This window comes from Terrapene carolina, unplaced genomic scaffold (genome assembly GCF_002925995.2).
Source record: "Terrapene carolina triunguis isolate 2854851 unplaced genomic scaffold, T_m_triunguis-2.0 Scaffold62, whole genome shotgun sequence".
NCBI classification, from domain to species: domain Eukaryota; kingdom Metazoa; phylum Chordata; order Testudines; family Emydidae; genus Terrapene; species Terrapene triunguis.
In genome coordinates, this window is record NW_020664413.1 from 33,619,789 (window position 1) to 33,643,638 (window position 23,850).

The following is a 23,850-nucleotide window of genomic DNA, read 5'->3' on the forward strand; positions in this document are numbered from 1 at the left end:
ATGTAGCATGGTATGTTTGATATGACTAAGTATAAATAGTATAAATATCGGGTCAGAGAAAAACTCTGCAACACTTGACTTGTTCACCTGGAAGTGTATATGGGAAGGGATGGTCTTGTGGCTAAAGCACAGTACAGTGAGTTAGGAGACTAGGCTTCTACTCCTGGCTCTGTCACAGAATTCCTGTTTGACTTTGGGGAAGTGACTGAGGATTGGTCTTCTCTACGGATTTTTGTTGACATAGGTGTCAGTCAGGGTGTGAAGAGGTGTGATCCATGACTGACATAGTTGTGCTGGCAGATATCCTTAGTGTAGATGAAGCTATACTGGCAAAGCTAGTGACTGGTATAGATTGTTTTACTCATGGTGGTGATTTTATTATATCAGTACAAAGTGTCCACATCAGGAGCGTATTGACGTTATAGTATACCATTTTTCCTGTACCAGTAAAGTGCTCCTGGTGTAGACATGGTCTAGGGCTGTGTCAGTGCTAGATTTTTTACATAAAATTTCCCACCATTACTCTCACAAATGCAATTCAATTGGGAGGCAGCAATGGTAGGAATGCTAGCTAGAGCAGCCACTGGTGTTCTAGCTGCCAAGTAACCCAACCCTGCTCAGATCAGGTCTGTTTTCGGTGCCTACACTAATATTCCCACCATTTCTACCTCTTGTGGAGCCACATTGATAATAGCATCAGCAGGTCCTTAGAACTTCTTGCCTTCAGGAGCAGCAGCTGTCTTTTCTGTTGAGGTCTTGGATCCCAACACTGACCCAGCTCAAACATGTTTAGTATGTGAGATCAGATTGGATAACCACACAAAGTCGTATCACTCCAACAATATAGGCTGTGTCTAGACTTACAGCACTATGTAGAGTACAGACACCGCATGCTCCCCAGCAAGGTATAAATAGCACTGTAGATGATGAGGCATTGCTTCGATGAGTGGAGTAAAGACATGCCAGAATTTTATGGTATATACTCTACATACTATCTACATGGCCCAAAGGTGCCTCTCACCATCTACACTGCTATTTTTAGCATTGTAGTGTCCCTCTGCCTTCCTTCTGCCAGAGCCTTTAATTGCCATGTGAAGCTACACACTGAAGTGTGTTCACAGCCTCCTTTTTACTTCAGCGGTTAGTCACATGTACCCTACATGCTGCCATAAGTGTAGACAAGGCCATAGTGTTTCTAATTAAATCATAATAAAGGATGACCGTATGTAATCATTCAAGTCAAGAGGAGTATTCATATGAGTAAAGTTACACAAATGCTTGAATGGTTTTAGGATTGGAGCTTAATTTGAGGTCGGCTCCTGAAAAGACTCATGCATATGAGTAAATTTACTCACATGAGTAGCCCCATCAAGGATCTTTTTTCCTTCCACACAGTGAACCCACTTTAGATAATAAACAATAAACAAAAAATTAACTGCTTCATAGCTAAAGGTCAAGTTGTAGGTCTTTTATAAACTTGTTTTAATTTTGTTACCACCTTGAGGCTCTTGGCACCAGCTTTCACCTTGGGTAGCAGCGCAAAATAGCATCTGAAAATCAGAAGATCATAACTAAAACAAAACAGTACCACATCACCCCTCTTACAGTAAAGTGCAAAAGTACGTCTCTCATGCACCTCAAGATCACAAGGGCAAAGGAAAGGTTTTATGTGCCAAGAGGACAAGGTTAAGGGCATATTTATGTCTCTTGGTTCTTGTCTAGAGACAAACAGGCAAGGGTCCCACTTGCACAGATGCTGATAGCAACTGGGTTCCCCTGGTTTCATCCAAAAGAATACTATCAAACAAGCAGATGAGGTGCCCACTCATGCAGTCAGTGACAATCACCAGGTTCTTCTACTCTTGTCACAGAAATACTACTTCAAGCGATCAGGGAGGTCCCCACCCTCAGCCGTGACAGCCATTGGATATAAAATAAAAGAACAGCATGAGCTAAGTGACCCTGTCTCTGACTCTCAAGTGCAAATAAAATCCCTCCAAAATTATTTAATTAGTTTGACTTCTATGGGGAAACAGTCATGTATCCTTCTCTTGTATTCTTGTACTCTGATGCTTCCATCCATTTCTGTTGGGATAATTGGTGGATAACAAGGGCAGTGATGGAGTGCAATGGTTCCTTACAATCTGGGTCCTGAGTCTCTCCAATTCTGACATTGATAGGGCCAATCTAGCTATTAGATATGGAAAACAGTCTCATAAACCTGAGAGAAAAGCTCACTCAAGAAATGAGAGCATGTGCCACATCCCATCCCCAAGGTAAGTTCTATACTGTGTCAGAAGGTGACTGAAGTACACCAGGATTCTGCTATGGTATCCTTTGAATTAAAGCTGTGTTTTGCTTCCTGTTTAGATTCTGGTTTGTGAATGGCTATTTTATTAATTGAATAGCTAGAATTCTTTTAACATCAGTTTTAGAATTTATTGGTCCAAGTTCCTCTTTTTAATTATTTAATTTTTGCTGTGGCTGGACATCAGTCTGGGTCTCAAGGGATCTGTTTCATCATACCATTTCTGTCACCTAAATATTGAGAAGAATGCTTAGGCCTTAAAACAAAACCCACTTGATACATATAATAAAGAGCTATCTTTTTAAATTTGTTTTACACTTTTCCCTCTAGAACTTGAAGAATCCAGGCAGAAATGCCCACCATGCTGGTATAGATTTGCTAACACATGCTTGATCTGGGATTGCTGCACTCAATGGTTAAAAGTAAAACATATTGTAAATTTGATTGTGATGGATCCATTTGTCGATCTTGCTATTACTATCTGCATTGTTTTAAACACATTGTTTATGGCCATGGAGCATTATCCAATGACGGAACAGTTTAGTCACGTGCTTTCAGTAGGAAATCTGGTAAGTCTTTCATAATGTATCATGTGACATACAAATACATTTCTCTTAAAAAGAATTATTGAGTGTCCTTACACATCTTACAAAGATATTTTGTACAGTCTGTGATATGCTCACAGGCCGCTCTGTTTAACTGTGCATGTTTAAGATACACTGTTTGTCTTTTCTTTAATGCAGTGTTTGTAAGAGACCTCAAAAGCATACCTCCAGTTTTGCCTATACAAATAGACTGCTAATAAAAAAGTTTAATTCATTCCCCTTCAAAAAAATTATCCTAGTTGTAGAACAAATAAGGAGCAGACACCAGAAGTCCTGTAAAATTGTCTGATATTTTGAATGGCTCTCTCAATTGTCATTGATCTCATTTACAGAAAGGCATGCTCCCAGAAATGGTAATCAGTGTGATAGAGTACAGAGGATCACTCTTGTCGATAAATTGCAATCTGGTTACAAAATACACACCTTATGCCTTATTTGTGAGGTACTTACTTGTTTAATGGAATCCAGATTTGGATTCAGAATGTGCCTGGGTGGGTGAGGGGTGAGGAAGGGCAGAAGAAACTTTCCTTACCTTGTACTCTCCTACACTAGAGGCAGACACAATTCAAAGGGACAGTTATGATAATATCCTACATAACACAGCTATGGTATTTCAGCTGGTGATTCCTGCAGCTAGTGCAATAACTTGTAGCTGAATTAGATCTTTTTGAAAGACAATCAGTCTTGATTTAAAGACCCCATTGGTAAGCTGTTTCAGTGGGTTAATTACCCCCTTACTGTTAAAAATGTTCACCATATTTCTAGTTTGAATTTTTCTACATTCACCTTCTAGCCGTTAGATCTTGTGACATCTTTGTCTGCTTGGTTACAGAGCACTTTACTATCAGATAATTATAGACCATGATTGAGTTGCAGTTGCAGTCCCTGTACTCTTCTAAGTATAAAAACTGCTTCCTGCTAACTCTTCCTGATGTGCTAGCAACCCCAAAAGATGGAACAGGAAGAGGGCCATAGTTCTGGCCCCTGTGCACTGGACAACAATGTGGACAGATGCACAGGGGAGAACATAGTCCACCTTGGAAGAAGATGGTGCCATGGATTGACCTTCTGGAGGTCATCCTGGGAGAAAGGTTGCTGCACACCATCCTCAATATAGTCTGTGTCAAAATGGAAAAATCTGGTCTCAAATAAGTTTAGCCTTATCTCAAAAAATTGAGCAAAGATGGCATTTGAGAAGGAAGGAACAACTAGAATGGTTTCTGTTTGACAACCTCCATACATGCTTATTAGCAGTTTGAAGAGAAGACCTATTTCCCTTCTTTGCTGATTCCCGTTTAGCAATTAAATGTTGTGAGGCATGTTTTAGCTTCACTTCTGAATTTGATTGCTAAATCAGTGCACAGAAATATTTAGAAGCTATGTAGATTTATCATAGAAAGCCCTTCTATTTTGGTAAGTCACTGGACACATATAACTTGTTAAACATTGTCACTATTATTTGTATCTAAAATGTTCTTCAATATTATTAGAGTAACAGATTATCTTTTACCTTTAGGTCTTTACTGGGATCTTCACAGCAGAAATGGTTCTCAAGATAGTTGCCATGGATCCTTATTATTATTTCCAAGTAGGCTGGAATATTTTTGATAGTATTATTGTGAGCCTCAGTTTAATGGAGCTTGGTCTTGCAAATGTGGAAGGATTATCTGTTCTCAGATCATTCAGATTGGTAAGTACACTAGTAAACAATGCAGACTTTTACATTATATGTTTACTTTATACACACAAATATACTGCTTCATTTTTAATTTTCTCTTTGTATATTATAAATCTGGTGCACATTACTTTTCTCCAAAGGGAGTATTCTACAGTAGATCCTCATTACTGAGTCAGAAGTTCATTGCATAATTTTTTAAAAGCTGCTAAATTGCCCAGCCACTAGTTGCATGCATCTACTGTAGGTCGTGCATCTTCCTCACAATGTATTAGTAATCTGACTTTCTTCTTTGAGTGATTGTCCACACAGATTCCACTCTTGGTGTGTGAGATTGGAGTCTTTTTAATATCAGTGTCTGCTGGAGCTGCACATGTGCCCTGAGTGCCCTCTCATTCCTCAGAGCCGAAGGCATAAAGGGTGGGGCAGCCACAACCACACTCAATTCCTTCATTTCGCTGATGCCTGCGAGATGGAACCCTATAGTATCTGTGAGACAGAACCCTGTAGTATCTGCATTCCTTGCTCTTAGTGTGTAGCTAGCTTAGTTCTCCTACAGTTTGTGAAGTTTATTGCTAGTTTTAGCATAGTATTGGTAAGTTTTTCTTTGCCAATTGACTTAGTTGTGTTCTGTATAAGGACATTTTCCCGGTAAAGACCCCCATATTCATGGGTTCTTCTCCCCCATAGAATAGCCAAAATGAGGAAAAAAACAAATATAGTAGGCATAATTACTCCACAGAAAGTCACCAGCTCTGGCCATTTCATCCTCCTCCTCAGATGAGGCAGTTAATCTTCCATCCGCTGCTTCAATGAATGAGCTAAAGGCTTTCCAGGACTTGTTAAAATAATGGCAGAGATGCTAGATTCTCCCTGGAGGCCATCCAGAAGAAATAACATAAGCATCTGGATATCCTGCAATGGAGTAACTAACCATATTCTTAATAATGGACTACTCAAACCATCCACATTGATCTAGAAAATCCTCACCCCTTTAATCCCAGTGACACTGAAAAGGGCAGAAAGGAGATACCAGGCATCTGCTACAGGGTTTGAATATTTCCATTAATACCCTCCCCAGTATACTTATAGTACATATGGCCCTTGAGAGGTCAAAGCAGCAGGGAAGGCGTTAAACTTACTGGGGCCAGGGCAGAAACTAAGGAGTGAGCACCCACCCAGTCTCACCTGTTCACACATTGGATTTCTGCAATGTTTCTAAAGCCAAAGCCCCGCCACTAGGGGCTGAAGCCCAAGCTCCCCAATGCCAGGCCCCTGTGGCATGGGGCCCCAGGCAATTGCCCTGCTTCCTACCCCCTAACGCCAGCCTTGCAAAGGTGTAAGGCTAGACCAATCTACCCCTCAGGAGAAAAGACATGAAGGACTTAGATCTCTTTGGGTGGACCCCCTCAGATGAGTGTGTCAAATTTTCAGACACTGCTCTCTGCATATCAATGCATCCAAAGAAGTGGGTTGTAGCCCACGAAAGCTTATGCTCTAATAAATTTGTTAGTCTCTAAGGTGCCACAAGTACTCCTGTTCTTCTTGTAACAGGATAGACATTCCAATTTAATGGACAGACTCCCGAAAGACCGGCACAGGGCACTGAAGTGCCTAATGACAGAGGGTCAGCCCAGGGCCTGAACAGCAATACAAACAGTGCTTAATGCATCAAACACGGCAGAGAGGTTGATGGCCTCTGCCATGGTGATGAGGAGGTCTTCTTGGCTGCAAGCATCAGGAATTCCATTGGGGATCCAGGTCACCGGACTTGTGATTCAAGGGCAATGAGCTCTTTATAGTTGTATGTATGTGGCATTCCATACCTTAAAAGACCCCAGAGCCAATCTAAGATCCTTGGGACTGTATGTCCCATCCCCCCAAAAAAGCACCCAAGACAACAGCAACCATTCTAGAGACAGAGACCATATTGTCAGTACTATCCACAGCAATGGTCTTCAGATTGCCTGAGGAAGAGGCAGCAATTTCACCAAAGATGAGCACTGCTTCTTCCTCAGCTGCCCCCCAATCTGGGGCTTCAGCAAGCAACAGTTTTGATGCATACATCTAGAGTCTTGCTGGATGACCTTCAGATCCTCCTCCTTCCAACCCTCCTTTTGCCAACCTCCCTCCCTATTTCCAAGAAGCCTGGGTTCTTCTTCAAGTGCTTGCTCATGTCAATTCCAAGTATGTGTGCGCGCGCTGCATGCACAGTTGTCGGAAGGCTTTTCCCCTAGCAGTACCCATTGCATCGGCTGTGGAGCCCCCTGGTGTCGCGCCTTCATGGATATATAGATCCCTGCCAACCCGCCGCCTCTTCAGTTCCTTCTTACCACCTGTGATGGTCGTTGGAGCTGCTTCTTCTCTCTCTTGCTATGGCAAGTGATCCCCTAGTGGACTTTCCTATTTGTATCTGTAAATAGTTTTAATTAGAGTTATTTAGTGGTTTTAATATAGGATAGTTAGTTAGATAAGTTTCTGTTGGGGTTTATTCCCTCCATGTTCTCCCCCCCCTCCTTCTCGGGAACCGGGACATGCCTCAGTCTCAAGGCTTCAAACCGTGCGGGTACTGCCAGAAGCCTATGCCAACGGGAGACCCTCCTGCTTAAAGTGCTTGGGAGAAGCCCACCAGACAGACAAGTGTAAAATCTGTAAAGGCTTCCACTCAAGAACCAAGAAGGAGAGGAACTGTAGGTTAAAACTTCTCCTTATGGAATTGGCTCTTCGTCCCCAGCTGGCACAGCCCGTATTGGCCTCAGCCCCTGCTCCAGCGAAACCGGCAATGTTGACTCTGGCCTCATAGGCAGGTCTGTCGAGTCCGGTCCCGTTGGACTCCCCAGCGTGGGAGAGCCAAATGGGGGAGTTGGATCTTCCATTCCCCGGACATGTTTGAGGCTGCCAGGAACCTCATAGCGATGACAGCCCTGCAGTCCCCGGCACCGGCAGCACCGATACTGCACAGAGGAGCCATGCTTTCTAAGGGCAAACCGGCCATGATGCGGCACTGGTCACCCTCCCCTCGGCACCACTCTCCAACACCGTCCCATTCAGCACTGGCATGATCACCGAGGTCGGACTCGTCTTTGGGTTCGGAGCCAGAATCGTGCATCTCCAGATGGAGCCAGCACCGCTGTCATCACCATTTGAGGCAAGAGGACGATCAGCAAGTTCCCATGATGTCCTGGCCACCACAATGGCAGGTGCCCACACAGTGGCCTTTCTGGAATCCAGATCTCTATATTTTGCCTCGGACAGGGCAGGCCCCCCCCATCCTCCATAGTGCGGGAACCTCCGCGGGGATCAGAGCTCAGCGTCCTAACCGGCACCAAGGCCGGCACCGAGACCGTCCCTGCCACCGTGCAGGAAGTATCAGCACGAGAAGACCTCCACGAATTAGAGGTTCAGGAGGACCCGGTGCTGCTAAGGGCAGCATCCTCTTCCTCCCCAATCGAGGCAGTAGCGGGTTCATCTGCCACATTGCTGACTATGCACAATATTGCCCACCAAGAGCTACTCAGAAGGGTAGCACAAAATCTGGGCCTCCAGGCGGAGGAGATTTCAGAAGAAGCGGATCCCCTGGTGGACATCCTGACCCCCGAGGGTCCTTTAAGGGTGGCCTTATCCTTGAACAAGATCATCCAGAATATCACCAAGAAGACCCTATGGCAAACCCCCACCTCCATTCCCCCCATGACCCAGGGGGTGGAAAGGAAGTACTTTGTACTCCCCAAGGGGTACAAATACCTATTCACCCACCCTCAGCCGGGCACGCTGGTTGTGGCAGCAGCAAACACAAAAGAAAGACCAGGGCAACAGGGTCCTACGCCCAAATTTAAGGAGGCAAAAAAGCTATGACCTCTTCAGCCATAAGGTCTATTCACAGGGGGGCTTCAGCTTCGGATTGCCAATCAACAAGCGGTCCTCAGCCCTTCCCACTTGTACACAAGGTCCTGCTGAAGGTCAGAAGGGAGGGAGCATCAATTATATTAATAGCACCATCGGGGCCACGCCAGCACTGGTTCACCACGCTTCTAGACCTGTCAGTGGACATGCCGATAACTCTGCCCCTGGTCCCAGATTTGATTACACAGGACCATGGCCACCTCTAGCATCCCAATCTGCAGTTTCTCTATCTCGTGGCATGGAAACTCTGTGGCTAAGCCCTTTGGAGCTCACATGCTCAGACCCTGTTAGAGAGGTCCTTCTTGGCAGCAGAAAGCCATCCACCAGGGCCATGTATCTGGCCAAGTGGAAAAGATTCTCCATTTGGGCATTACAAAATGACATTCCACCCTTACAGTCATCGATTCCCTTTATCCTGGGCTATTTGCTGCATCTGAAACATCAAGGTCTGTCGGTATTGTCAATAAAGGTGCACCTGGCCGCTATCTCAGCTTTCCATCCCAATCAATTGGTCACTCTGTTTTTGCAAACCCCATGGTGGGCCACTTCCTCAAAGGCATAGAGAGGCTGTACCCTCAAGTAAGACAGCCAATTCCCCCATGGGATCTCAACCTGGTGCTCTCTAGACCAGTGGTGGACAAACTTTTTGGCCTGAGGGCCACATCTGGGTATGGAAATAGTATGGCGAGCCATGAGTGATCACAAAGTTAACAATTCACATTCAAACAGGGACAACATAAGTTTCTTTAAACATCTTATTAAAATAATTCTGTTGAACAATAGCACTGTTAGAAAATTACATTACTGAGCTGTTTGTTGATTTTACCACACAATTTTTCTCCTGTCTGAACACAAATTGTATGTTAGCTAAAACTTTTCAGTGTACTACAGTACATACTTCATGCAAAGACGAAATAACGTCATTCCTGCAGCATCCCTGAAGGGCCTCATTTTCAAAAGAGCTGTGATGGCAATGTGTTTTTTTAAATCAGAAAAGATGCTGTGCCAGTCCCACCCACCTCATCAAGGCCCACCATCTATCATTCAGGCTCACCCACCTCATCAAACCCCCAACCCTGCTCCCCAGCTGGAGCACCGGAGCGGGGCAAGCCCCTGACCCCACTCCCCGACCGCAGCACCGGGCAGGCAGCATGGGGCAAGCCCCCTGACCCCACTCCCTGGCGGGAGCACTGGGCAGGCAGAGTGGGGCAAGCCCCCAACCCCGGTCGGAGAGCTGGGCAGGCGAGGGCCGGATTAAAAAGTCTGACAGGCCAGATGCAGCCCGCGGGCCGTAGTTTGCCCACCCCTGCTCTAGACTGAAGGGACCTCCTATTGAGCCCTTAGCAACATGCTTCTGGAAAGTAGCGTTCTTGGTGACTATAACTTCAGCCAGGAGGGTGCCGCGCATTAGCAACAGGGGATGAATGCTTCACTCCCTGGATGTCAGACGAGCATTAGCCTTCTACATTGAAACAACGAAGCCATTTTGGAAATCAACGCAACTCTTCATTGCAACTGAGGAGCAGATGGAGGGGCTTCCAGTCTTGTCCCAAAGGATCTCTTCTTGGATCACATCCTGTATTCAGGCGTGTTATTACTTGGCAAAGATTCCTGCCTGCACTCTGATGGCACACTCCACAAGGGCACAGGCATCCTCAGCGGCGTTCCTGGCACAAGTTCCTATTCAAGACATCTGCAGAGCAGTGACATGGTCACCGATCCACACCTTTATGTCGCACTACGCCATTACACAGCAGGCCAGAGACGATGCAGCATTCGGCAGCAAAATTGTGTGGTAAAATCAACAAACAGCTCAGTAATGTAATTTTCTAACCGTGCTATTGTTCAACAGAATTATTTTAATAAGATGTTTAAAGATGCAGCATTCGGCAGAGCGGTGCGACAATCAGTGATTCCATGAACTCCGATCCTGCCTCCTAGGTAAGGCTTGGGAGTCACCTACTTGGAATTGACATGAGCAAGCACATGAAGAAGAAGAAAAAAGTTACCTATCTCTTGTAACTGTTGTTCTTTGAGATGTGTTGCTCATGTCTATTCCAAGACCCACTCGCCTCCCCTCCGTCAGAATATCTGGCAAGAAGGAACTGAAGCGGCGGCGGGTTGGTAGGGACCTATATATACCTCCACAGATGTGCAACTCCAGGGGGTTCCACAGCCAACCCGACGGGTACCACTAGGGAAAAAACCTTCCAACAACTGTGCATGCGGCACGCACACACCTATTTGGAATGGACATGAGCAACACATCTCGAAGAACAACAGTTACAAGAGGTAGGTAACCATTTTTTTGGATAGCCTCAGACCAGTGGGTCCTTGAGATCGTCAGCAAGGTGTATCACGTCCAGTTTCAAGCTGTTCCAATCCCTTTTCCACCCTTCCCATCCCTCTTCAGGGATTCTTCTCACAAAAGACTGTTGAGGCAAGATGTGGATTCCCTCATTCAACTGGGAGTGGTAGAGGAAGTGCTCCCAGAATGGGGGGGGGCAGGGGATTTTATTCTCACTACTTCCTAATCCCATAGAAGAAAGGGGGTTGGATACCTATTGTGGGTCTTCATTGCCTCAACACTTTCATCTATTACTTCAAATTCCATATGGTTACACTTGCCTCTGTACTCTCCCCTTGGATCCTATGGACTGATTCGTGGCTCTCAATTTTCAAGAGGCCTCACATCTCAATACAATCAGCTCACAGAAAGTACCTAAGGTTCCTTCAGCATCTTCATGGTGCCAGGAATGTTCACCAAAGTTCTAGCTCTAGTGGCCACCCATAGTTAAGACAAGGAATCTGGGTGTATCTCTACTTAGACATATGGTAGGGTGAAAATTTACCCAGCAAGTGACCGACTCACTTTAAAGGACACAAGACCTCTTTGCCATACTGGGATTCAGGATTAATAGAGAAAAAACAATGCTGATCCCAACTCAGAGCTTGGCGTTTATCAGGGCACTGTTAGACCCCAGGTCTGTGAAAGGTTGCAGACTGAGATCAACTTTATGCCAACCCTAGACTTATCCCAGCACATCAGTAGGAAGACTCTCGGGGCACATGTTTGCATGCACATATGTCACATAGCATGCCAGACTTCATTTGCAGCCCTTTCAAGGGTTGTAGAGATCATTGTGTCTGCCAAACAGGTACAGCACAGATTGGTGGCCATAATCCCTTGAGAAATCCTCTCCTCATTAGAGTTGTGTAGGGATCCAACCCAGGTATGCAGTGGACTACCTTTTTACCTGGCCTCTATCAACAATGACACTTCTAATGGACTTTTCAATTTATGGGTGAGGAGCACATCTCAACCACTTAAAGGTCCAAGGGAAGGGGTCTCCCGAGGAGGCCACCCTACACATCAATGTTCTGGAACTCAATGCTGTCCAGTTAGTGTGCAGAGCTTTCCTGCCCCATCATATTAAGATGCGTGAACTTAAGTGCCTCATATTAAATTACGATATTGATATAATGGCATCACAGAAACTTGGTGGAATGAAGGTAAACAGTGGGACACAGTAAAAGAAGAGTACAAAATATATCGGAAGGACAGAATAGGTTGTACTGGTGGGGGAGTGTAGCTATATGTGAAAGAAAGTGTAGAGTCCAATGAAATAAAATGTAAATGTATACTCCAAATTAAAAATGCATAGGAAGAGGACCAGCAAAGTGCCACCGTTGCTAAACAACAAAGTAAAAGAAGCAGTTAGAGGCAAAAAGGCATCCTTTAAAAAGTGGAAGTTAAATCCTATTGAGGAAAATAGAAATGAGCATAAACTCTGGCAAGTGAAGTGTAAAAATATAATTAGGAAGAATGTGAAGTACAGCTAGCCAAACACTCAAAAAGTAACAGCAAAAGAATTTTTAAGTACATCACAAGTAGGAACACTGCTAAACAACTAGGGGCCACTGGATGATTGAGATTCTAAAGGAGCATTCAAGGAAGATAAGGCCATTACAGAGAAGCTAAATGAATTCTTTGCAGAAGATGTGAGGGAGATTCCTACATCTGAGCCATTCTTTTTAGGTGACAGATCTGGGAAACTGTCTCAGATTGAGGTGTCAGTAGCGGAGGTTTTGGAACAAATTGATAAATTAAACAGTAATGAGTAACCAGGACCACATGATATTCACCCAAGAGTTCCGAAGGAACTCAAATGTGAAATTGCAGAACCTATCATTTAAATCAGCTTCTATACCAGATGACTAGTGGATAGTTAATGTGACGTCAATTTTTAAAAAGGCTCCAGAGGTGATCCCGGAAATTACAAGCTGGTAAATCTAACTTCAGTACCAGGCAAATTGGCTGAAACTATAGTAAAGAACAGAATTATCAGACACATAGATGAACATGATTTGTTGGGGAAGAGTCAACATGGTTTTTGTAAAGGGCTCACCAATCTACTAGAATTCTTTGAGGGGATAAACAAGCATGTGGACAAGGGTGATTCAGTGGATATAGTGTACTTGGACTTTCAGAAAGCCTTTGACAAGGTCCCTACCAAAGGCTCCTAAGCAAAGTAAGCAATCATGGGATAAGAGGGAAGGTTCTCTCATGGATTGGTAACTGGTTAAAAGATAGGAAACAAAGAGTAGGAATAAATGGTAAGTTTTCAGAATGGAGAGAGGTAAATAGTGGTGTCCCCCAGGAGTCTGAACTGGGACCAGTCCTGTTCAACATATTCATAAATGATCCGGGAAAAGGGGTAAACAGTGAGGTAGTAAAATTTGCAGATGATATAAAACTACTCAAGAGAGTTACATCCAAAGCAGACTGTGAAGAGTTACAAAGGGATCTCAGAAAACTGGGTGACTGAGCACCAAAATGGCAGATGAAATTCAATGTTGATAAATGCAAAATAATGCACATTGGAAAACACAATCCCAACTATACAGATAAAATGATGGGGTCTAAATTAGCTGTTACCACTCAAGAAAGAGAACTCTGAGTCTTTGTGGCTATTTCTTTGAAACATCTACTCAATGTGCAGCGGTGGTCAAAAAAGCTAACAATGTTGGGAATCATTAGGAAAGGGGTAGATAATAAGACAGAAAATATTATATTTCCTCTAATATAAATCCATGGTATGCCCACATCTTGAATATTGCATGCAGATCTGGTTGCTCCATCTCAAAAAACATATATTGGAATTGGAAAAGGTACAGAAAAGTAGGGGTATAGAACAGCTTCCATATGAGGAGAGATTCATAAGATAGGGACTTTTCAGCTTGGAAAAGAGACGACTAAGAGGAGATATGATAGAAGTCTATAAAATCATGATTGGTGTAGAAAAAGTAAATAAGGAAGTGTTATTTACTTCTTCTCATAACACAAGAACTAGAGGTCACCAAATGAAATTAATAGGCAACAGGTTTATAAATTAATAGGCAACAGGTTTATAAATTAATAGGCAACAGGTTTAAAACAAACAAAAGGAAATATTTCTTCACATAACACATAGTCAATCTGTGGTACTCTTTGCCAGAGGATGTTGTGAAGGCCAAGACTATTAACAGGATTCAAAAAAGAACTAGATAAGTTCATGGAGGATAGGTCCATCTCAAACTTCATTGCACCGCGACCCCCTTCTGACAACAAAAATTACTACATGACCCCAGGAGGGGGGAATCAAAGCCTGAGCCCACCCAAGTCCCACCACCACCCCCCAAGGGCTTCGGCCCCAGGCAGGGGACTTGTAACCTGAGCCCTACTATCCAGGGCTGAACCCCTTGGGTTTCGGCTTTGGCCCCAGGTGGTGGGGCTCAGGCTTCGGCTTCCACCCCAGCAAGTCTAAGCCAGCCCTGACAACCTCATGACCCACTTTGGGTCCCGACCCACAGTTTGAGAACCACTGATCCATATAAGAACCACATTGCTGTTGTTGTGAGGAAAAGGTTATTCTTGTAGCTACAGAAATCTTTCTGTTCAAGCTAAGTTCTTCTTTCCACAATGCCTGGGAAATAGTTCTTTCATACTTTTGTTTCCATCCTTAGCACCAGTTGGCATGTAAGGCATCTGGGACCTAATTATGGAGTAGGACTCAAGGTTCCCTCTACACAGTCTCTATTGGCATTGTGGGGGAAAGTGTTTGAGCCTCATCTGAGGAAGATTTGTGAAACAGGTTTCCATTGGTACTAGGAAGGTGTTGTTGGGTTGGTTCCCAAATAATTCCTTAAATTAAAAAGATCTTGCTCTGTATGGGGGAAACTTCTATGTCTGTCTGTTATTCTACTCCAATAATAATTAAAACTCTGCTTACCCTTTCCTTTCCTCTGTGCTTCACTTCTTGCTACATCCCATTAGTGATGAATGAGGAGAGAAGGTGTGCAGGAGAATGAGAAATTTCTTACCTGATAATTTTCTTTCTGCTAGTAGCTTCTCTCCTCATTCAGCTCACCTTGATAGTCTGGTAAATTACTGAAATACAATTTATTACAATTGACATTTTCCTCTGAATCAAGAGTTGGATATATAATTACCTTAATATTATTTATATAGTCTATCAAGTTGTGTCTTAATGCTAATAATCAGTTGCTAGAGTTCTATTTAGAAGAACTCTTCTGGTGGCCCGAGTTAAATAGCCTCCAGCAACTACATTGAACTGCCTCCATATTCCATAGGAGGGAGGTATTATCCATTAGTGATAAATGAGGAGAGACGTAGTGAACAGAAACAAAATGATAGAGTAAGAAATTTCTTATTCACTGCACCAGTGAAAATAGTCTGGTTAGTTTAATTTTTGTTTCTACTTAGTTTTATATCCAGATCTTGGTACAATAACACAATGCTATACTGTTTGGATTGTAAACAGTGCAGGAAAATGCTTCGGTCCTATCAAAAACTGGTTTTAACTGTTTTTAAATCATGAAAATATTTATATTAATACTGAGCCAAATCCTGACTTTTTTACTTAGGTAAAACTAATTGTATTCAATGGCAGTAAAGAATGAATAGGGACTTAGGGATTTGGGCTATTAAGTTTTGCAAAACCATTTTATTCTAAAATTAATACATTATACATCTGGGGCTTATTCTACCTTACGGTGTCTCTTGAACAAAATAATTCCTGGAAAAAAACAAACTAAGGTGCTGATCACCCTCAATGAGAGAATTTGGGGAGCTCAGATCTTGCTCTGTAAATAGGTTGCCAAATTAAATTACTTTGGCAACTTTAATTAGAATCTTGTCAGGTAGCAAATATAATGTAATTAACATCCTTCCTCGTGTATAACAACTTTCATGATGAATATTTGCATGCTGCCATTATTACCAGTGAAATCGGGGATACTATGAATCTTCTCAAGAAGGTTCAATAAATTTAGCTCAAAGAAGCTGAGCTGGTCAGTATTTAACCTGTGCATTGCTGCCAGCTCTTATGATTATATCACAAGTCGCATAGAACTTAATGTTTTTCTTGAAACTCCAGCTCATGGAATCAAGTGATAATGGAAGAATTTATCTTTCATTTAAATAAGTAAAAGTAAGTTTCTAGCTCTCAGTGTTGTGGAGAAAAGCTTGAAAATATGAACTGAATGTATCCTAACAGCTCAGAAAGCAGAAGACAAATAAAAACAATCTACCATTTTTAAAAAAAATCTAATTATTTTTAAGCCAATCTCATGTTTTTTAAGCAGATTAATAATTTTTTAATGCTTCATATTGGCAGTACTGTTTGTGGTACCACTAGAAATGTATGAACCAATTCAAATGAAATAACAAATACCATTAGCCCAATTCCTGAAATAATCCCAACCAGAACTTTTTTGAGGTTTGATTTAAAAAAAAAACCCACAGGTGTTTGTTTGTTTAATTTATATGCATTTGCTCCTCTGCATTTCAGCCAAGAGGAAATACTAAAATACACCGTTGGTTGCAGGCCTGGTTGAAACCAAAAAGGAATTTCATGCAATTGGAATAAACATTGTAACTCTATCATCCTTCTTTAAAGGAAACCTTCCAAACTTGTGAGGTCCACCCAGACCTAACCATCACTGAAAAACAACTGCAGGAGCATCAATGATGCATTCTAGCAGCAATTACATCCCGTACTTTTCCACCAGGATGATCTCTGTGACAGGAGGAAGTGAACTTGGGGGAATAAAGGAGACAAAATCTTTTTCTCAAGTGGTTTTAATGAGACAGGGTAAAATTTTCAAAAGTGCCCAAGTCCCATTTTCAAAAGGGATTTAGGCACTTAAGAGCCTTAGTCCCATTGACTTTCAATGAAATGTAGGATCTTACGTGTCTAAATCACTGTTGAAAGTGGGATTTAGGATCCTAAGTCACTTGGGTGCTTTTGAAAATTTTACCAACACTCCTCTTATAACATCTGGGGGCTTCTCCCAGATGACAAATCCCCCTCCTATATATATATGCTGTTAGTGAGTATTCTCTTTCATTGAACTGAAAGCAAAATGTATTTTTATATTATGAATTTTTTAAAGGACATAGGGCCCAAGTCATCCCTGAGATAATTTCACTGATTTCAGTGATTTATCCCAGGGATGAATTTGGCCCATTGTCTTTTTGGTTCTATGTAGCTTGTTAGCAACCAGTCATCTGCACTTTGTCTATGGGAGCTATATCCTTGAGAAAATCAGTGGACACGATGAGCATGTTCATTGTAGTGCTACTGATCCCAACAGAGTGGTTCTCTTTTTTTTTTCTGTGGTTACAGAAAAAGGCACAGTCTGATGTTCTGTGGCATTCTGTGGCATTTCACTAACTGAAGCCCGTAGTGAAAGGCTACATTTTTTTGGCTGTTAGGGACTTGAATTAGGACTTCAGTCTGTACATGCCTTATTGTAGAAACCTGCTAAGCCTTCGTGGCAGCTTCTATGAAAACATAAATGTGGTGACTAAAGGTTGTAACAATTAAATGAGACATTTTACAGTTATGGGTTTTTGGTAACTGAAAATCTGAAATGCATTGATAATTTCATTATAATTAGCAGCATCAGTAACAGTGCTCCTTTGCTCTTGTTTTTCAGCTTCGAGTTTTCAAGTTGGCAAAATCTTGGCCAACACTGAATATGCTGATAAAGATTATTGGTAACTCAGTGGGGGCTTTGGGAAATTTGACGTTGGTGCTGGCCATCATTGTCTTCATTTTTGCTGTGGTTGGAATGCAGCTGTTTGGTAAAAGCTACAAGGAATGTGTCTGCAAGATCTCCAATGACTGTGAACTTCCACGCTGGCACATGCATGACTTCTTCCACTCTTTCTTGATTGTATTCCGAGTACTATGTGGAGAATGGATAGAGACTATGTGGGATTGTATGGAGGTTGCGGGGCAAGCCATGTGCCTTATTGTTTTCATGATGGTCATGGTGATTGGAAACCTAGTGGTATGTACCTAATTTATTTTGCAAAAAATGATGCCTTATGTGATAAAATATGCTTTTAATTTTAACTGAGGTGAACTAATGGGAGTTAAGGGCCAACTTTTTAAAATTTAAACTATCCAAATTCATTTCATATTTTAATCAAAATAAGACATGTTCATATCATAATTGAGCCTGGAATGTGAATTGATGGCTCTGTGAACACTCTTTCACACATTTCTTATGGATTTATATACAGCAGCCTATACTAGGAATACTCTGTCTGTATGGTATGTGTAGTGTATGTGTATGTCAGGACAGCCGGGTGACTGGCTGTAGCTTGAGCAGGAGTAGACTCAGGCTGGAGCAGGAGCACGAGCTGGAGCAGGAGTAGTCTCTGTCATTACATCAGGCAGCAGGGGGCATCCCCAACAAGGTAGTGACACGGAGCAGACTGGAGTTGCTACTTTCATTAGGATCCTATATACCTGCCATGGGGTCACCTGGTTAGACCTTTGCTTGTGGATTGGCTAGACCATTAGGACATGTAAGTAATTATCTCAAATGACTCAGGCTCCGAGCACTCAGAACACACAGGCTCAGAGATAACTCTTTAGGCTCAGAACACTCAACACAATATATTACATTGTATGAGTATTTATTTCTGTAGCATTTATTGAATATTATTTTTCTGATTGTCATATTTATTTAAATAGTAAAGGTCAACGGTTTGCTAAGTATCCATCCTAAGAAGCTGGGTACATGTATGGTGGGGGAGGGGAGGAAGAAATGATCTCATCCCCATGCTGCAGAATGACTGCACAACTGCGTCCTAATGGCTGGAGTAGCCTCTGTGAGTCCTTTATAGCCCCTCTTCAGGGCAGAGAGTGGGTCTACTGCCACCCTCTCGCAGCCTCTCTACACATGCCTTCACCTGTCCCATGCACACTATTGTGCAAAGAGTTCATACAGAGTGGGGCTCAACTTCTGGGACCTGGGTTTTCTGAATTGTCATCTAGCCAAGTGCATTTTGTGGGGATTTACAACCTGAAATGCTGTTGGCAAGAAATAGTACAATACAGCAGGCATAGACTAGGAAGAATGGCCTTCAGATAGTTTGATATTACCGCTAATCGTGAAGTAAAAATTATGTCATTAAGCATGCCATAAAGTAATTACTGTCATCACTTAAAAAATAAGACATCAGCTATGTTTTCTACTTACTGTCTTTTAGGTACTCAACCTCTTTCTGGCCTTACTGCTGAGCTCATTTAGTTCAGACAACCTTGCGGCTACAGATGATGATAATGAAATGAACAATCTCCAAATTGCAGTGGCAAGGATTCAGAAGGGAATAGATTATGTGAAAAGAAAAGCACATGAATTCATCCAAAAAGCCTTTGTTAGAAAACAGAAAGCTTTAGATGAAATCAAGCCTCTTGAAGATCTAAACAACAAAAAAGACAGCTGCATTTCCAACCATACTGTCATAGAAATAGGTAAAGACCTTCACTATCTTAAGGATGGGAATGGAACTACCAGTGGCGTAGGCAGCAGTGTGGAAAAATATGTCGTTGATGAAAGTGATTACATGTCATTCATAAACAATCCAAGCCTCACTGTGACAGTACCAATTGCTGTTGGGGAATCAGATTTTGAAAATTTAAATACAGAAGAGTTTAGCAGCGAGTCAGATCTAGAGGAAAGCAAAGAGGTAGGTCTATTTTATATTTATCAAGATGAGTTGTGGTTTTATTTTCCATTTTAGCATTGATTTATCTAAATTTGATTCCTTTATAGTACCATATACAACCTTGTAATAGTAGATACGAAACTTGATGGAAGGTTGTAAGTTTCAAATGTGAAAGAAGTAGAATATTCTATTCTATTTATTGTGACAATAGAGACACTTTTGACACTTTTTGAAAATTAAGATTAATTTCTATTTTTCATTTTTATTTTATCAAGACAATTCAATAATTGCAAAAGGTGCCAATTTTCTAGCCCAGGAAATTGAAGTCCTCAGTTTATGCATAGAACCACCATAGAATGAGAAGCAGTCATGCAAATTTCCCCACACTTCCCCCACCAGTGCCTTAGTATTTCAACTGGATTCTGGGGGGTCTGCTTTTGGAAATAACAGTCTCCATTCCTGTTCAATGTTTGACCTCTTTGAGACTGTCAAAAAGAGTGCCCATGATGACTATGGCTTTTTTTCAGAATATAGCACTTGGATTCTGTACTATGATCATCGACACCACTGAAGTGCCATCAGATGGTAACAACCACTAGTTAGGGCTAGATCTAAACCAGTGACCTAGAGGTAACTGTCACGGAGTGTGGGGGAGTCAGGGCCCTACACCCTCACTTCCTGCGATTCACCGTGACTCTCAGCCAGCCAGAAGGTTTATTAGACAACAGGAACACAGTCCCAAGCAGGGCCTGTAGGTACAACCAGGACCCCTCAGCCAGGTCCCTCTGGGGGGGCAAGGAGGTTAGACCCGTTCCCTGCGTCTTCCCAGCCAGCCCAAAACTGAAACCCCCTCCAGCTGACTCACTCCCCTCCCCCCGGCTCCTCCTCTCGCCTTTGTCCAGTTTCCTGGGCAAAGATGTCACCTGGCCCCACCCCCCTTTTGGCTCAGGTTACAGGCTCAGGTATCATCCCTCAAATAAAGTCATCCCCTGCTCTCCCATCCCCAACGCAAACAGTCCCAGTAAAACTAGACGACATTCCCAGGTCAATCCGCCCCGCTCCCTACTGCGTCACAGTAACAAAGTCTGGAAGCTTTTTATCCCAACATCAATCAAATTCACACAGCTGCCCATCTTTATCCTGCAAATGTTGAGGCATTTGAATCCAATAACTTTCCCTGCCACAGATTAAAATTTAAGACACAAGTGTCCATGGATGAGCCTCTCATGCCTGAGTCTGAGGGTATGTGTAATATTTAATAGCTCACCCTGAGTTCCTTTTTCCCACTGGCTGCGTCAAATCTGGAACCACTTTTTCCAGTTTCTCTAGAGAAGTTCCTTTACTGTCACATTTTACAAATATATTTTTGTTTAAAAATTGTTAAGAAGAGTGCTTAGTTTGTAGTTTATTGTTGAAATTATGACTCAAAATAGAGCAGAACAGGAAAAGTGGTTTAATAGACCTCTGACATTGTAAGGTTTATTATTATCCCTCTAAGTGTCCTACATTTCCTAAGTGCAAACATAGGACATATATCTGCTGAACTATTCTATTCCATTTTAATCTGCACTAAAGAAGAAGAAACATTCCCCCTCAAGCACCTTCTAAGAGGTTTGGTTGGTGCATCATTCCATGATGATCTATTTCCAAGCTTTCACTGCTACCAGAGGCTCAGCCAAGTTTACTACCAAGCTTATCAAAGTCTTTCTAATACTGAGAGAATCAGTAATGGTCAGATAACAGCAGTGACACAGGTTCTTTCTCCCCCTCTACCTAAATCATGTAGTTTCTTGGTATAATCCTGCTCCTTGAGCCTTCTGTTTTTCCATGTTTCCAGACATTTCCCCCGAAATAAGATTATACACAACTATAGATGCTATCCATATGCTATGTTAGAATTTTGGGGAGAAAGGATCATTGTATGGTTCAAACTCATGATGAGGGTCAGAAGACATGGGTTTTGTTCCTTACAAACTTTCTGTATTATCCTGATGAAGTCACTTAATCTGTCTGTCTCTGTTTCTTCATCTGTAAAATAGGAATAATAATTATATAAATTACAGTGGTGTTGTCAGGCTAAATTTATTAATTTGTGTAAAACACATAGAACTTTCCATATGAGGAATTAAATGGGACATCAAAATACTACCATTGTATTGTACCATATTTGTGTGCATTGACTATAATTGTCAGTGATGCATTAGGTGGTAGATACTATTGTATGAATGATGATAAAGAAAAATTCTGTGAACATCAATACTCTTAGATGGTGACTAGTCCTACTAAGACCAGGACCTTGTACTCAGTGGTACACTTATAAAACCTCTCTTTCTCTCTCTCCACTTATTATTCTGAGCTCCCACCCAAATCCAAGTAATTTTGTGTAAATACCAGATTGGGGTCCACATATTAATGGAGGGGCTTTTCTTTTGCCTTGCACTGTTTATGCTTCTTGCTGAAAGTACTTGTTTAGACATGTCTCAGGCATCCACTTTTGCTTTTCTAGTCTGTCCTTTGTCCCCAGGATGGATTCCCAAGCACAGGACTCTGAGATCCCTCACGCTCCCACCAGATTCTCTTTTTTTAATCTTCCTTTCTGGATCTTTTCCTACAATATGAATTAAGCTTAAATAAACAGGCATTAACATCTATCTTCTCTTGGGAAATCCTGTCTGGGATTAGATTTATATATGCTTTTCCTTTATTCCTCTAGGGCTTGAGCCTGCCAGACACTGAGCATTCAGGCTCCGACTCATCTTTAAGCACAAAGTTAAAGCACTTGTTTAAGTGATTTGCTGGATTGGCACCAGAGTGCTCAGCACCTTGCAGGATCAAGCCCTTAATAACAAGGGCTGTACATAAGATAAGACAGGGCAAAGATCCTAACATCCCTTTCGTGGGCTTGTCTCTATTGACAGCTCCTATAGACAGCTTCATCCCAGCCCATTAATAACCTTCAAATACATCCACAAGTATTACATTAACATCAGCACAATACCTTTTTGTCTTTTCATCTAGACCATTTGTTGATCCTTCGGAAGTCATGTGTTCCCTTTAATCACATCTAATGAGTTTTGGTTAAACTAAGAAAGGCATCCAACTCATAAGATTTTCTTTTACATTTTAAAGTAATAGAGATTCTTGGCAAGATGCAGTAGTAAAAAGTTTCCCTGGTGGATTCATTAATCACTTAAATTGTACATGGTCTCCTCTCTTTATTCTTCTCAGGTATATAAGTCTTATTAAACTGTCTTTCTCCTCTCAGACTAAAACTGTTAGGCATTTCAGCTTCATCCTGTAAGGCAAAAGATTGCTCTGTGTTCATGAATTATTTAGTAGGTAATTTTCCTCATTTAAAATCTCCAGCCTCTAGGTGTTTCCTTAATCTGGTATTTAGCAAATAGTAAGCCTCCGCAGAAATGTCCTGTGTATTAGCTCTCCTTCAAGATAGTTGTTCTCAGTCATTGATATTACTGCTTCTGGAAGGTTAGTGAACTACAAGTTCGGACGGTTAATTCCATTTCCTAGGGATAATGAAGTTCTATGTCCTTATCTTAAAGTGGTGTTAAACTTTTGTGAGACAAGGTGAATGAGGTAATATCTTTTATTGGACCAACTTCTTCAGAAGAGCTGTATGTAGCTTGAAAGCTTGTCTCTTTCACCAACAGAAGTTGAACCAATAAAAGATATTACCCTCACCCACCTTGTCTTTCTATCCTGGGACTAATATAGCTACAGTAATACTTAATTTTGATATAATTCCTGGAGGGATCATTCTCTAGGGATCAAATCATGGGACAGTTGGTAAGCAGGGGTTCTAGGTTCTATTCCCAGCTCTTTCATTGAGTCACTCTATATCCCTGGGCAGGTCATTCAGACTCTCTCCAGCTTTTCCATCTGTAGGATGGGTATAATACTTCCTATTTCACAGGAGTATTATTGGGTATTATTTACTAATGATTGCTAAGCACCTTAAGATCCTCAGATGAAAGGAATTATAGATGTGTAAATTATTCTTAATTATATTTTGCCAGCCTTTTCCTTTCATCCTCATTCTTCAGGGTTTGTGTTGTTTTCTATGACATTTCTATTTAGAGGCAGGGCCGGCTCTAGGTTTTTTGCTGCCCCTAGCAAAAAAAATTTTGGCTGCCCCCCCCCCCCCCCCCCCCGCCGCCCCAGCCTGGGTCACTGGTAACTCGCTCCCAGGGCGGGTCATTCAGAAGGAATTTTGGATGTGCACAGAACACAGACAGGATTGGTTCCCATATGGTTACAGAACTGCAGTAAAGTGGAACAATTTTCAGCTTGTGTGATTGAAGGCTATCTGGAT

The 23,850-nt window shown here is 42.1% G+C and overlaps 1 protein-coding gene across 12 annotated transcripts in view; it reads left to right on the plus strand.

Annotated features, from left to right (window-relative positions):
- Positions 1 to 23,850, plus strand: part of LOC112110301 (sodium channel protein type 2 subunit alpha) — a 93,476-nt gene that overhangs the window by 23,464 nt on the left and 46,162 nt on the right. For all 12 annotated transcript variants that reach the window (XM_024205264.1, XM_024205827.1, XM_024206067.1 and 9 more), the window contains 4 exons: positions 2,639 to 2,877; positions 4,430 to 4,603; positions 17,495 to 17,851; positions 19,062 to 19,541. In XM_024205264.1, the coding sequence (XP_024061032.1) occupies positions 2,639 to 2,877; positions 4,430 to 4,603; positions 17,495 to 17,851; positions 19,062 to 19,541 (1,250 nt within the window). The remainder of the gene's footprint in view (positions 1 to 2,638; positions 2,878 to 4,429; positions 4,604 to 17,494; positions 17,852 to 19,061; positions 19,542 to 23,850) is intronic.